This window comes from Nicotiana sylvestris, chromosome 12, assembly GCF_000393655.2.
Source record: "Nicotiana sylvestris chromosome 12, ASM39365v2, whole genome shotgun sequence".
Taxonomy (NCBI): domain Eukaryota; kingdom Viridiplantae; phylum Streptophyta; class Magnoliopsida; order Solanales; family Solanaceae; genus Nicotiana; species Nicotiana sylvestris.
Window position 1 is genome coordinate 13,130,292 of NC_091068.1, and position 16,405 is coordinate 13,146,696.

At 35.1% G+C, this 16,405-nt stretch overlaps 1 protein-coding gene across 2 annotated transcripts; it reads left to right on the forward strand.

Annotated features, from left to right (window-relative positions):
• Positions 1 to 5,076: 5,076 nt before the first annotated feature.
• On the forward strand, positions 5,077 to 13,670 carry LOC104216393 (F-box protein SKIP31-like). Of its 2 annotated transcripts, XM_009766418.2 has the most exons (10): positions 5,094 to 5,311; positions 8,754 to 8,930; positions 9,015 to 9,155; positions 9,386 to 9,459; positions 10,098 to 10,173; positions 11,082 to 11,192; positions 11,968 to 12,142; positions 12,253 to 12,371; positions 13,094 to 13,154; positions 13,239 to 13,670. In XM_009766418.2, exons 1-10 carry the CDS (start codon positions 5,237 to 5,239, stop codon positions 13,307 to 13,309), a joined length of 1,080 nt encoding a protein of 359 aa, XP_009764720.1. In that variant the 5' UTR covers positions 5,094 to 5,236; the 3' UTR covers positions 13,310 to 13,670. The 2 variants fall into 2 exon arrangements, with proteins under 2 accessions (XP_009764719.1, XP_009764720.1); XM_009766417.2 differs by having other exon boundaries at positions 5,077 to 5,311; positions 8,754 to 9,155.
• Positions 13,671 to 16,405: the final 2,735 nt, after the last annotated feature.

Here is a 16,405-nt window from a genome sequence, read left to right on the forward strand (position 1 = left end):
CAGTAATTGGTCATTGATTTTTTCTAAAATAATCAATTAACTCCCTAACTGATATATTCTTTTTCCTTCTTTTTTTCCCTCTTTTTTTCCTTCAATTTTCCAACATTCCTAAGATTCAGAAACCGGTCAACATGCAAGTTCGAAATAAATATATGTACAGAGCAAGTAGGATGCATCAGAATGGTCTTTTCATTTCAGGTTGCTAGTCCTAGACGGACCCAACCCCTGTGTTGAGTCCCCTAAGTCAAATGCAACGTGATGCAAATAAGCGTTCCTACTAGGGATCCGGCATGAAGTCACGTTATTCTATATTCAAAACCTGGGTCAGTGTACTAGACTGTGTACCCGAGCGGACAACTCGAGTCGAGGAGGGGGCAACTTACCGGGAACCAAAAGGCCATCCGGCTTCGTAACTTGTCCGACCTCTTTCTTATTTCAGGGTATAACACTAACAGAATAGGGAGTCTCAACCAGTAAGCACATCCCCGGAGGTGAAGAGAGAAGGGTTCGGCATAGTTTATATACAGTTCAGATAATATAAAAGCGGTAACATTTAACACATTTAGCATAAAACATGTAGGAAAATCAGATACAATTAAATACAACAATTTATCTAAGCTCGAATTCTGGTCTGCGAAACCAGAGATTCTGGGTTCGATTTCCCCAGCAGAGTCGCCAGAGCTGTCACACCTCCTTTTTCCGTCCCCGCGAGGGTACAAAGGGAGTTTTTTCGAATTAAAGGACGATCGAAACGGGATTTATTTATTTATTTCAGAGTCGCCACTTGGGAGATTTAGGGTGTCCCAAGTCACCAATTTTAATCCCGAATCGAGGAAAAGAATGACTCTGTATTACAGTCCGCGAACCAGAAATCCGGATAAGGAATTCTGTTAACCCGGGAGAAGGTATTAGGCATTCCCGAATTCCGTGGTTTTAGCACGGTCGCTCAATTGTCATATTTGGCTCATTTATCTGATTTTTAAACAATTAAGAACTTATATGCAAATTTAACTTTTAAAACCGCTTTTATCATTATTTATTTTATACAAAATTGCAACGTCGTGAAAACGCATCTCGAACCACGCCACAACCAGTGCACACGTGATTTGTTGACGCATTTTGACTTCGTCAAGATCGTGATTTGGGTTACATAAATGTACACCCGTATTTAAGAAAATAACCTTATTAAATATGCGCCAAAATACTACGCGTTATGATACTATTAGGTAGGACTGTGAATTCTACTAAATTGCCCATCTCGGAATCTAGGCATTTTCTTATATTTTAAAAAAAAAAGATTGGAGGACTGCAATTTTTGTATTATTTATATTTATTTATTTTTTAGCGAGTTTATTTTATGAATACCCTTTAATGACTACATCTTTATTATTACTAAGTTTGTCTATAATTATGAAGTCAATCTCTACATACTTAAAAATAACATATTAATTACTAATTTAAAACAAATATTAATGGAAAGTAATATTACTAAAATTATAATTACAAACAACATGGAATTGTCAAAAAATAAAAAAATTATCCCATAGTTGGATTAAAATTCATATTATTAGTATGACTTAAGCTTATTGAAATTAATTATTTACAAATACTGAAAATTGAAAAAAAAACTTGATTACTAAACCATATTTCTAAAAATTAAACAATTTAACCTTAACTAACCTTGTTTTAATTCACATCATGTCCTAATACTTGATTCGCAAACTAATTCATGTTTTAACTGAAATTAACTACATGATTCCGATTAACTTAACGTTGACAAAAAACCTTATGAACAAAGAACTTAGTCAATGTTTGCCCAACTGATTCCGTAACGCCATTTTTACGTTATTTCTTCTATTTTGATTATTAAACAGTTTTAATTAGTAATCAGCCTTAAATATATTTCCTAATAATCCGGTTAAGGCGTTATTTAATATATCGTTATAATATGCCTAATGACAATAATTTACAGAATAATAATACATGAAATAATCTAACTACAATTAAAAAAAGTTAAAACTAAATTAGAAATTTAACATTCCGTTCTTCGTTTCAACTTACAAAATGCCAAAATTACAGTTGTGTACCTGGTATTGCCAATAATAATAAGAAGAAAGTCAGCCACGCAGTACGTAACACAGCAACAACAATAATAACCAGCAATCCAGTCAACAAAAATCCCAGTGACAGATTTGAAAATCAAAATAAAATCCAGAAACACTGTCAACAAACAACGGACAGAAACCAAGGGAATTTTCAGATTTGAAAAGCTAATTAATGTTTAACCCTTAATTTCTAAACTCGTATATCAGAATATTTATCAGGTGTGTACTACTCTCTCTTCTAATTTTCAGCTCTTTTTTTGTATTTTTTTTTCTTTCTTGAAAGTTATAATATTTTTCGGATTTTTTCTTTCTCTCTTAAATATTCAACTTTTTTTTTCTCTCTCTCTTCTTCTTTTTTTCAAATCTGATTTCAAGACCTCTATATATATTCCATCCCAGAAATCTTTTAATCAATTAAAATCAACCCATTTTCTCCTACCAAACCCATTATCTTCCCACTCATCCCCATTACATTAAATAAGTATATCATCCACACCCCATTATATTTTGTTCCCCATGCTTCACTAAACAAATACAAGATTCCTCCCCACTAAATTTTGTCTTGTTCCCCCCTCCCCCCTTTATATTAAACAATTATATCACAACCCACCCCATTACATTTTGTCCCCCATGCTTCACATAAAAAATTACAAATATGTACAATTCCTAAACTACCTCTCCGACCTTACTGAAATTACCAAACTACCCCATCAGCTATAACAAATCAATTAATCACACTCAACCAAAATATAGCCAATATGACCAATTTCTACACAAATTTAAACAACAAATCACATGAACATGATTTCTTCAACATTTCAACAACAAATCACATGAACACAAATTGAACAACAAAGAACAACTAAAATTTGATTGAACAATATTTTTTTAGCAACAAACAATCCTATTTTCAGATTCAATAACAACAATAACAAACAAGTATATTCAGATTTCTAAATTCAATAATATTGAACTTAAAATCAACTCTAACAACATTACAACAAACAATTCCTATATTAAACTTTTAAATAAGATTATGAGACAAATTCAAGAAATAATCATAAGTGATAAACAAGAAATCAAACTATACAAATTTCGGATTCAAGATCAACCAAACAATGTATGAACATGAATGAATCTATTTTTAAAACAACAAACATGACGGATTAAATGACTCAAACAACATTAATAATTTCTGGAAAATATATAACAACATAAAACAAATTGAAGAAATAATCAATTAAATTTCAATTTGAATCTAACAAACATCAAACTAACAAATTCTTACCTAAACAATAAAACAAACATGAAAAACCACTAATTAACTTTCCATTTGAAATCTGAAAATTAATTTAATCAAAACACATGAACACACTAGAAAATTATTTCAACGATGAACAACGAACAAAACAAGAATCAAATACTTAACGATTTTAACTTCGAGAAATATAAAAATGAAATATGGACAAAAATAAAACAACTAACAGGAGATGAATCAACGACGAACTCGATTGTAAACAAATCTGTCCGAGTTTCGACTCAACGAAAGACCTTCGAACTTTGACGAGACGAAGAAGATGAAGCAACGTGAAGCATGAGCAACTGCTGCGATGAGCAGCAGCAGCAGCCCATCGAGTGAGGAAGAAGAAGCAACATGAAGCAGTAGCAGCTGGAAGGAGGAGGGGAAGCAGCCGCGACGGAGGAAGTAGCGGCGACAGCAGCGGCGATGGTGGCTTCGGACGGGCAGCAGCGGACGAGGCAGTAGAAGCATTGATGAAGGAGGAAGACGACGAAAACACGAAGAAGAAGTAGCAGCTGAACGCAGCAAGAAGGAGAAGTAGTTGAATGCAGTAGGGGAAGCCATGGATGAGCTCAAACTCGACGATGACGAAGCTTGATGGAGGAGGGCAACTATGGAGTTGTTGGTGCGTGTGTGTGTGAGTGTGACGGGGTGAGAGGGAAGGGCTGGAGGGGGTGGTCATTGGGTGAGGGGGTAAGGCAACCATGGTTGCTATAGAGGGGAGCTTGAGGAAGAAGATAGGGAGGGGGGGTGGCGGATGTTTAGGGTATTTTTTAAGGTTTGTTTTTTTTTTTCTTTTGTTTTGTTTTGTGTTGTTTTATGAAATGTAAGATAATAGGGGTGTTGGGTTATGGACTGGGTCGACCCAGTTCGAAATGGATTGGGTCGTTTGGGAAGATTGGATCATTTTTTGGGCCTGTGGCTTGAAATCGAAGAAGAGGCCCAATTCCGACTTTCTTTATATTTTTGCTCTCTTTTCTTCTTTTATTTTTTCTAAAACTAAATTATAAAAATACTTAACTTATTATTAAGAACTAAATTAAGTTATTAAAGCGTAAATTAACTCCCAATAACAATTAACGCACAATTAAGTAATAATTAAGCATAAAATTGTATATTTGGACATTAAATGCTAAAAATGCAAACGCTGCCTATTTTTGTAATTTTTATTTTCTGTAAAACAAACTTAATTACTAACAATTGTAGGATTAAATCCTACATGCAAAATGCGATATTTTTTGTATTTTTATTAATTTAACAAATAAACATGCACATACAAACATACAAATATTACACAAAAATACCACAAAATTGCGCACTAAGGAAAATCATTTTATTTTTGAATTTTTGGGAGTAATTCTCATATAGGGCAAAAATCACGTGCTTACAAAGATGTAACTAAATCTTTTAATTTAAGGTACTAATTATGTATTATATATAATTTGTAAGTAATCCTTATTTAGTGCAGGTAATATATAAATTTAGAATAATTTTGGTAAATAAATTTCAAATATTGAATAAGAAGAAAAAAAAAAGCCCTTTTTGTAATACCGAATACGTTATGAAAAAAAGAGAGGAGATATTTCCTCCACTCGAAAATGTTCTTTATCGGGGCCCCACATATCCGGATCCACCCGACCCGATACCTTCCCTCACGCACGCTTTCCAAACAGCTGAACACACCCCTCTTAACTTTTTTCATCAATGACTCCTCGATTCAATCTACGCCTTAGATTCGCCGACGCCATTCTCCGGTCGCCGGCTTTCATTTTCCGGTCAAACTAACATACATACACCGGTGAGGGTATTTCGGTTATTTAAGCTTAATATCATGGCAACCTCCGAAGATGAGGATGAATCACTCGCTCAATTCCTTGAATCTGAAGTCCTCGCTTTCTCCGATCAGGTAAATTTATAATTTTTACATTTTCACATTTTGATTCATTCCACTGATTTATTAATAGAAGGATTCGTTTTTATTCCTTCTATCCTAATTTTTGTGATATTCTTTCGTTTTTAGAAATAATTTAACTTTAATTTTCCCATGTTATCCTTGATTTTCACAAGTTCCAAAAATATTTTTTTCTTAACTCGTTCCTACTCACGGGAGTATTAATCTTCCTCCTTCATCTGGATTTTGGATGGCTATGCTCTGGTAATACTGGTGTTGATTTTATTTTATTTTTTTAAAAAAAAATCAGATAAAAGCTTCTACAGTACCTTGTGTTGACATCTGAAATGAATAAAATATAATCAAAGACGAGAACTTTATGACTCTAGATAAATTTCCTATTAATCATTTTCTTAATTTTTGGTTGCTAGTACTTTAAGGTGGCGTTCTTCATGAAAAAAATTATTGAAATGTTGCAAAGTGTTTTCCTTTTGTGCCAGTTTCTAAAGACTTTTTTTTTGGGCGAAAAAGGATTTTAAAAAACCGTGTTTTTAATTGAATAGCGCATTTTTCAGAGGAATTTAATTTTTTTTATACACAAAACCGTCACAAAATCTTCAAAAATAAAAGTAGTTACAACACATATTTTAAACATTTTTGTTCCGAAACATTGTTTCGAAAAGTTGTCCAAACAGCTATATCTCTGATCTTTTGCTTACCTTTTGTTTCTTCTCTTGCTTCAGTTATGGAGTATGGAATAGGGTCATTTTTACTGATAGAAACGGAAAAATTCAAAAGGTTTTCGTTTGCCCACGATTTTTCTACTCTCAATTCAGAAAAAAGAATGTTCAGGAGAGCAGGAGCGTTATTTTGGCGCGGACTCGAAAATATTTTTTTTTTGAGCTTTTATTGAACTAAAATATTCATGTTTATGAACTACATAAAAAATACTACAAGTCACGCTCTTCTTATAGTTAATACTCCATCCTTCCTAATTTATATGACAATCTTTTCTTTTTGTGTTAGACCCAAAATGTTTGACACCATTTCATTCCTATACAACTTTTGTAACTTTCAAGAATTCAATTCATTAGACTATTCAAAGTTTAAACTGTTTTTCTATTGAGCTGACTTTTCAACCACTACCTTGATATTTCCTTCCCTTATCATTACCATAAATTACAAGTGAAATAGTATATTAAAATCCGTGCTCAGTCAAATATCAAAAATAGGATGCTGGGAGTAATATTTGAAAAATGTTTGACAAAAAATGTTAATTTGATGCTGTAATAGTGCCATACAAAAAAGACAGAAAAATTTAGTATGATGCACATGTTGTCACGACCCAAACCGATGGGCCGCGACGGGTGCCTGAGTCCTACCTGTCAAACACCCCTAAGCATGCGTCTAAGATATAAATCTGAATAACATCTGTTGAATTACGAGAATAATGTATATGAAGGAAATTTGCCCAAAAAGGCATACATACATATACGTACAATATACGTAGGGCGAGCCGACAAGGCTGCTATAGGCAACTATACATCTCAAAACTGGAAGCCGGCAAGGCCACATACTATCCAACTAGACATATTGTCTACAGATCTCTAATAGAAACATAACTGTACAAAGACGGAATTGAGCCACGTCATACCCATATATATATATACACATACAAACGTATCGTACCAAAGTCAAAAGCAGCTCCGGATCAAGTGGAGCACGCCAACTCTTGCTGATCAGGGATCCTAAGAAGGGGGACCGTCAGCTTGCCTACCTGCACCTGCGGGAATGAAACGCAGGCCCCGTGAAATAGGGCGTTAGTACGACAAATGTACTGAGTATGTAAGACATGAAAATTAGTACGTAAAAGACATAGATGAAACATGGAATACAGAAACACATCTTTAAATCTGAATAACTTTGTAAATTCTGAAACGTTTATAATGTCATGCACGTGCGTATAAATGCCGTGCCATGCATAGGTATGGGTGTACATAATATCATCAAGCCACTGAGGGCATCCCATCATAGCCACTGTGGGCAACATCATCAACATATACCAGCTGATCAGGTGGTGGTGCGTATGTAACGCCGTAACCTTTTCTCATACCCCATATACATATATTTACATATATACACGTATGTAACGTCGTCTGGTCATGGGTCAATGCACATGTATAAATGAGTGAAATGCATGAAAAATACGTAATAATCTCAATATTCCTTCCAGATAAACTTTTCCAACTGCGTATTATTCTGAGACCCATGAACAGAAGATAATAATAATTCTCATGGGGAATCAAGAATATAGACACCCCTACTATTTCTATGAATAGAGTAATTTATGGAAACTGTTTGTTTGCTCGTTTCTTCAGTATAATTTGGACCATGCCAAAAGAAAGAAGAGAGGGCCAAGTAGGGAAAACTCCGTATAATATTCCGTTGGAAACCTTCGTGGATTGAACTTAGAACCCAAAAATCGGATTAAGTTTCTGCGCAGTTTGTTCCTACTTCTTTAAAACTTATGAACGAATTTTTTTTTTGCCTAGGATTTGTTGAAAGTTGGAACGAAATCATTGCTGAATGAAGCTTGTTTTTGAAATGAAATTTGCTTCTGCTTCAACACTTCTTTTGAGCTAAGGTTAATACGTTATTCATGACCCATGTTCTGATCCTAAATGGAATAAGATTCCTACTAAAGTTACATTTTACCTTAGGTGGCCACATGGATTTAATTATTTATGAGTCATGTTTAGCCATTGTGGCTTTATGCCACGTGGGAGGGTGGTTAATTTATTAATTTTTTATCCACTTATTAGTTAACTGAGTAATGTCCTGTTACCCGGTAATTAATCAATTACCTGCATAATTTAAAAATTACCACAAATTACTTAAAATTCTATTTATTTTTAAAATACTTCATATATACTTTATATATTATACTACCGTGGTCATATGGTATCTTGCATGGTACTAGTTCATAATTATCGGGTATTATCGCTCGGCCCGTATTTTATTCCAAATTGGTCACTTTCAACGAAACTCGTTTTCTTTAATCCGTGTACTCCTTTATCCTTCATAACACTTATTTATCGCTTGTTATAAATAGCGTAAGTATGTTAACGTGAAGATGATCTCATCCCCGAGTTTATGTTGGTTAACTGAAAACGAAATTTTAACGTACGAAAACGCGAGATGTAACACATGTGCACACATTATACGGAGGAAATGCGTTCGATTTCAAGTGTCATTCTCCATTTGTTGTTTTTTTTCCTTTGTGATGGAGAGTTTGAGGGTATCTTCATTTTCATTCCCTATTGTAAGTTCCATTGCAATCTGGTTCCCTTCATCTTAAAATACACATGATTTTGTGCGACTGGGCACAGCTGGGAGTGTATGATATATTTATGTATGGGCTTAATTAAAATTTAGTAATTTGATTGATATGGTTCAGGATGAAGGGAAGCAACTGAAAGTTGAGGACAATATTGATAAGTTTGGTGGAGAGGAGGAGCAAGTAACGGAGAAAATGAGAGATGCGGAGGATGAGGGGAAAGCGGGGGAGGAGGAGGAGGAGGAAAATAGAGTAGCAAAGCGGATGAAATTTGAGGAGAAAGAGGGGGACAAAAAGGTAAAGACATTGTTATCATCTCAATCTCTTGCATTGCCAATCGAAATTAAAGCTGATGGTGAATATGCATCTTCACCTCCAAAGATGTGTGAGACTCACATGGGTACGTATAATGGTGCTGGTACCAACATCGTAAGACATGTTCCAAGGATGATAGAAACTGGTATTCTCAGCAAAATTCCTCCTGAGTTGCTCCATCACATTCTCAAGTTCCTTTCCTCAGAGGTATTCACTTTCTTGGCAGTGTTACTGTTTTGAGTTTGGTTTAAAACTTTCTGATTGTCATATTATACACCAATACAAAAATGGACTGAAAAAGAGAGGATAAATGAACACCATTTATGCTATTATACACCAATGCAAAAAGAGAGGATAAATGAATGCCATTTATGCTTTTATATGCCCGTGGTTATTTCCTATTGACAAAAATGTTCCTTTTTATGACAATGTGGCAGGATCTCGTTGCATGTTCATTGGTCTGTAAGTTTCTAAATGGTGTTGCTTCTGATGAATCCTTATGGCGTCGTCTGTAAGTACAATGCTTCTTTTGTTTTTCCCCTTTATGTCTTCCTTTTCATAGTCTGTTCATTCATGCTGCATATGCTTATCTATAATCTATCTGTGCTGGTGTTATAGGTACATGTACTAGTATTCATTTTATATTTTTGATAACAGTGGTGTCCAGGCTAGCTTTTGCGCACCTCGACTATTCCATCAGGTACCTGCTAGCTCCTAGCTCCTACCAGCACAGATACCAGGAGCACTGATACTAGGTAACTCTTCCCATTAAGGTTTAGGCGGATGGGAAGAAATCACCTAGTTATTTTTTTCCTCTATTGGGAGTTGAACCCTGGTAAAGGTTTGCACCCACTTCAGTGACTAATATGCCATACCCTTGGGCGCGTGTACTAGCATTCATACCGAGTCATTGTTAACCTGATTCCTGATTTCTTGTTTCCCTTTCATCTAGTTGGATTGAGTTTTACACATTTTCCATATCCTCAAGTACTCATGCATTCAAATTATTTGCACTGAACTTTCGAATACCTTTGTGTTGACCCTTCTTATTCTTTTACTTATTCATACTTTGGTAAAAATTGTATCTTCAGAATATGTATTTCATCCATATGAGATTGGCGTTTCTTGATTGATGAAATGTTGATACAGATATTGCTTGCGATGGGGTCTGGTGCTTCCAACAAAAAAGCCACGGGAGTGTGCTTGGAAGAAGCTTTACATCAAGGTATCTTAGATTCAAATATGAACTTGTCATCAACCAATTACTTCAGCTAACCTAATTCTTTTTACCTCTAGCTCCGCAAATTATACTCTCTACAACAGTGTTCAATTGAAAGTTCAAAACTTATAGTAACCTTTTAGTAATGTAGATCCAAATGTCAAACTAAAGTTAACTTTTTAAGTGGTATCAGAGTATGCTTCTGGTTTAGTTTAAAACGATTGGTTTCGGGAACGTATTTGGGAACTTTTCTAGGAAAGCAAATAATGTGTCTGAAAAGGCTTTGATATGTCCAGCCTTATTTGTTTTTGAAAACTAATACAGTTTTTGCCAAACCAAATATGTGGTTTCCAGAAACAGAAATCAACTACTCAGTTTTCCCAAACCAAATTATTGCTGTTTCCAAACGCAATCGAAATCCTAATTGAACTGCACAGTTGATTTTAGAAAATGTTACCCAAATATGTAAACCAATTGTAAGAAAAATTAAGCCGAACCAAATCAAAATGCCAAAGTGGGTCAATATTAGGCTGAGTAACATATGCTAGCTCGTTTTAACTTTTTTAAGTTAATATGATATTCCTTGTGGATTGAGAAGATTTCAGATTTGGGCACTAAAAACATTTTTGTTACGCCAAAAGAAAAACCACACCATTAAATTAGGAAAAGGACAAATCTACTTTTTCATTTTTGTCATCAAGAACGTCCTGATTTAACAAAAAAACTGAACATAGATACATTCATGATTTATCCTATCCAGGAAAAGGGTCAATTAATGGGATATTGAAGGAAATGGAGAGAGCAAAGTGGAAAGTGGGGAGATTGGCCTCTTGCGATGCTTCTTTAGTTGTGAATTGATGTATGCATCTTGTAGATTAAATTTACTTTGGGTAAATGAAATGCATTCTCTGCAGCGTGATGCAGACGACATGGTAGAGTTCGTCAGTAATTGCCCGACGGAATTCAAGGAGTATTACATCCAAATGCAGACTGCTAAAAGAAGCCAAGCTCCTCTTCTTTCTCAGGTGAGTAGTGTTTTCTGTATTCGAAGCTTCTAGTTACTTCATCGGGATCTGGATACGATCACAAATAAATTTCATCTTGAATTCATTGACTGGATTTATGGGATAAAGCCGACTCCTTTAAGGTTACTCCATAAATCACATGGGGTGGATGCATTTTATTCTTTTCTATTTATACCTTCTTTTTGAGGGGTAGGCCGGTAGGGTGAGGCAGGAGCGTAAGGGAAGGGCGTTGTAAGAATTGGACCTTGCTTCTCTGATATTTAGATATGTGGTTTTATTAACATTTTCGTTTTTGTGAAAATTTCCTGAAACTTCATGCATTTACCATTCTCTTACAAATATGTAAAACAGACAACAACAACAACAACAACCCAGTAGAATACTAGTGGGGTCTGGGGAGCGTAGTGTGTACGCAGATCTTACCCCCACCTGGAAGGTAGAGAGACTGTTTCTGATAGAGGAGGCAAGTACAAACTGAGTGGAAAATATGTATTCAAAAAGGGAAAAGTGGAGGAGGAAGGGGGGGGGAGGATCTGTAGTACTAATCGGAATAAATCCGAACATTCGGCGTTGGTGTCAGGGAAGAGGCACCGCCTACTGTGGAGTTTATCATGTGAGTTCATGGGAGGGAAAAAAAGGATCTCCATTCTTTTTATGAAAATAAATACTAAACCAAAAATACTGACCCAACCTAAGTCCTCCTTAATTTGCATTTAGGTGCACACGGCAAGAATCTTCAATGGTATTCATCTTTTCTTCTGGCTTTAATGCACAGATAAATGATGATCGTATAATTCTCGATAAGACCGTCGCTGATCAAGTCTCTATTTGGAAGAAAAGCAAAGGCCTAGGTGATAATGTGGTCAATGATCATGCATGCTCTGGGAAGACATGCGCTTACCATCAAATTGGGGATGTATTTGTCTGTGAGAAAACTGGAAATGTTCATGGTAAGAAAATGTTTGCAACAGTAAATCAGCCATTTGATAAGTGGAAAGATGGGATCCCTGTGGGTCATTGGTTTGTGCTTATTGGTTTTCTCTTGTGTACGTGGGCACAGTTTGTGATGACACTTGCAGGGAAGTTGTACTGGATCCAATAAATGGTCTGCTTGTGTGCACTATTTCAGGCCACTGTTTGGACACGATGTTGTTACCAGATGAAACGGAACCAGATGTGGTAAGAACCTACTTGTAGCTTATGGCGTTTCTGGAATTCAATAATTCCGGGTAAATGTGCACAGTCAAGTACAGAGGAAAATATTATGTGCATCAACTTGTGAAATTCTATTTTCTGAAAATAAGTAGACAATGAGAATAGTGATATGCTAAAGTTCACTTGTTTCTGTTGGTTCTTTTTAGATACAAATTATTCCATTCTGGCAAAGATGGTTGTTCTAGGTGATGAAGTATGCTATTCTTAAGGAAAAAAATGTCACAATTCTAAAATGAAAATCATGTCTATATGTAAATGAATGGTATACTTTTTGCACCTAATATTAGTGGTCTTTTACCCTTTAGATTTAACTCTTGTAGGAGTGATATCTCCATCCGTCCAAGAGCCTCTTATTTATCATTTGTGGCAGCTATATTTCTGTAATGTCTTAGTGTACACATTGCTTGTTCTTAGCTGTTTTTAATGTTTGAGGATCTAATACACCCTTCAGTATATTTTAGGTCAAAATGTATGTTTGTGAGGATTGGTTTACACGTGATGCTTGAATAAATGAGCCTAGAAAAATTTGATAGTAGCAGCAGCATCTCCCTACTTATGCTATATTTTGTTTCCATGTAACACAACTTTTAAGATATTAAAGTATAATATTTAAATGCGTGTTTCTATAATATATTAATCATTATAGTGAACTTTAGCTAACTCTCTCTATGTTTGTTGAAATACAGGAGCAACAACAAGCTGGTGCGGCGGACGAACTAGAACCATTCATGGGCTCAGGTCGTTTTGGTATGTATAGTTCTGTCTTCTAGTTTATTTATCACTCAACTCCTTTTATTCACCTATTTTTGTTTTCTGCTTGTACTGCTTCAGCTCGAGCTTATGAACTGGGGTATAACTGCGATGATGAGAAGGAACTGGAAGCTGCTTTGCGCTTTTGCTGATTCAACTGTTTATCGCCACTGAAGGGTGTGGTGGGTTGGTAAGGATCTCTCCCTTTAACTGGAGATCTTAGAGTTCGGCTTCTGGAAATGAGGAACCTCTTGGTAGGGAGCACATTACCCCCTCTTGGCGGACCTTCGCGGAGTATCCAGATTAGTCGGCTTACTTAGCGGATGTTCAAGAAAAAGAAAAAGCTATCCATCTATAGCTGGAGCTTCGGCATGTCCAGAAATGGAATTACTATAGTCTTATTTAACCTTGTAATTGTGGATTCCATACTTTTGGTATCATATAGTGTAGATTGCTTAATTAAAGTTAAATTCATAAGGCTTATAATAGTTTTGCACTTAATATTATCCTGCATGCGGGATGTTGCTTTTCTCTGTTGATCCATCATTCCCTATGTATGTTGTTGCCAAGTTCCTGTAAAACCTGTAGGAGGGAGAGGAATAGCTGCAGTGAAATTTCAGGTTATCAATACATTGATGCTAGAGCAGAAGAGAAGATAAAGACCTGCAATCCGCTAGTCGCATCAATTACAACTTCTTGGTTAATGAAGTGGGCGGAGAACCATGAGGTCTTATATTTTAATCTCAGCGGAAGCAAAAAATACTAGATAATTTCTTTTCATCGCCCAAACTTGGGCGGATAGAGTTATCAGGTACTTGTGCTAGTGGGAGATAGAAGGTGCCCGGTGGAATAGTTGAGCACGCAAGTTGGCCCGAACAACACCTTTAAAAAAATTAAATAAAGAAAAAAGAATTTCTTGGTTTTGTTTTTTCCTTTTTTCTCTGGATGGTGTTAGGTTGGTAACAGGCAGAACAAGGTTTGAAGGTGTTGAGAAGTCTTTAGGTTCTCTCCTTTTTGGGGAGTTATTTTTTTCTTTGAATAAATCATGATATGGAAGCGTTCATTGCTGGAGAAAGTTAACGACAGTTGTCAAGCAAAGAATGCCATACATAAGGTAAAGAAATTAAATATGAGATAAACGTTTAAGCTACATTCTTAGTACTATTCACTCACCATATTTTACCCTTTATAGTCCAGTTTAGAAGTAACAAACGTGTCCATTTTCTTCAATATTTGTTAAGCTTAAGGCTCAAGACTTTGAATAAGATGTTGGTGAGTTTACTAGATCAATAGTGTGTTTGTCAAAGACAACAACAATAACCCAGTAAAACTCTACTAGTGGGGTCTGGGGAAGGTAAGAGTGTACGCAGACCCTATTCTTATCCCGAAGGAGTAGAGAGACTGTTTCCGAAAGACTCTCGGCTCAAGAAAACAAAAAGACAAAAGGAAATTAGGGTTCTACTTAGGAGGGTTGCCTAATGGTCAATGAAATGGAGAAGTCTCTGGGAGATTAGGGTTCAAACTCAAAAAGAATTTTTTTTATTGTGATTTCTTCTCATTTATCTAAGTTTTGATGGGTAGAATTACTTCGGTACCTTTGCTGGTAGAGAGGCTCGCGTGTATCCATTATATTAGTCGTAGCGCATATAAACTGGCTTGAACTCCCCTTTTCTTTTAAAAACACGTAAACAAGCTTGGCTTGAACACCCCTTTTCTTTTATAAATGCGTATTTTTCTACTGAGTGCACAATTTTTGTTAAGCGAGTCTTGTTTGGGTTGCGTTTTCTGTACTTTGTTCGCTCGAGCCAACTAAACATGGAAGATTGCTATCCATCCCTAAACATAGTGCATGGATCTGCAAAGGCGGATAAGAGTGAATTTCGTAGGTTAAACTGAAAAACTAATATTCTATTTTTGGCTCAAATAACTTATACACATGGAAATTTTTATATAAAATGTAAATATATAGTAGATCACAATTATTCTGAACTAATTGACTTTAAATTTCGGATTCGTATCTAGAAAACATAGTGCCACTATACAAGGGCGTACGCAGAATTTTTCGTAAGCGGTGTCAACAATTTTAAAAAGTGAATAAATAAACAAATATAACATAGATGCTATATTTAAAAAAAAAGATTCAATTTATATCAATAAAACACAATATATTATAATATTATAACTTTTCTCGACGAGTTTTTACTTTTTTGAAAATTATTCATAAAGCTTCATAGTACTCTATATATATAAGGCATCACACAATCTCTCATATTTAAATAAATTTCAAAGAACTTAAAATTTCTTTCATTGCGTAGATATGATTCGCCTCATTGATTCTTTCTTCCAAGTTAAATGAATTTCAGATGATAAACTTGCTTAATTTTGAAAGTTAAAAGATTTTATTTTCAAGAAAAAGAAAAGGAAAGAAAAAGATGTAGCAAAACACATATAGGAGCTCCTGAGCTTCGAACCCCTTACCTACCCCGTTCATACTTGGCTTCTTAGGCACTGGACCAAGACGCATTTCCTTTGCAATAATGTTCGTTTTATTTTTATAACGGCTATTTATAATATTATAAATTTAATAAAATATATATTTAATTAGATTTTCCGGCGAAGCGGTGTCCGATGACACCCGCTTGCGCAAAGGTGCATCCGCCCCTGCCACTATATATAACATCTAGACATCTAGTCATAGGAAATTCAAGCGTGGAAAACAAGCATGAAACAATTTGGCACTCTAAATTTTTTGTCGAAAGTTATGGTTTAGATGAACCCGATATGATAAAAGAGACCGAACGGAAAACAATACGACATCTTTTCCGTAGATGTTTACTTTATGATTCACAAGGAGAAAAAGTCAAAAGCCTAATTAGTGAGAAAAAGAAGAAAACAAGGCAAGAAAATAGTACATATAACAAGGCAAGAAAATTGTACATATAAAAAGAAGAAAACAAGACAACAAATGTCAGCTGCTACGAAAATGGTTGACCTCAAATACTATCCGAAAAATATTTGAAATCATGTGAATGATGAATAAACCAATATTGGTAACTTTCGGACAAAAAGAGAAATATGTTGGTGATTTTATCAAATCTTTTAAAATAATCAAGAAAAAGAAAAAAAAGAATAAAATTTTGAGTACTTATATCAATCTCCCCATTCACATTTTATATAAATTGTATATATTCAATAAATTTTTTAAGACATTTATAAAATTTGAACCAAAACTACAGGATTCATAGAAG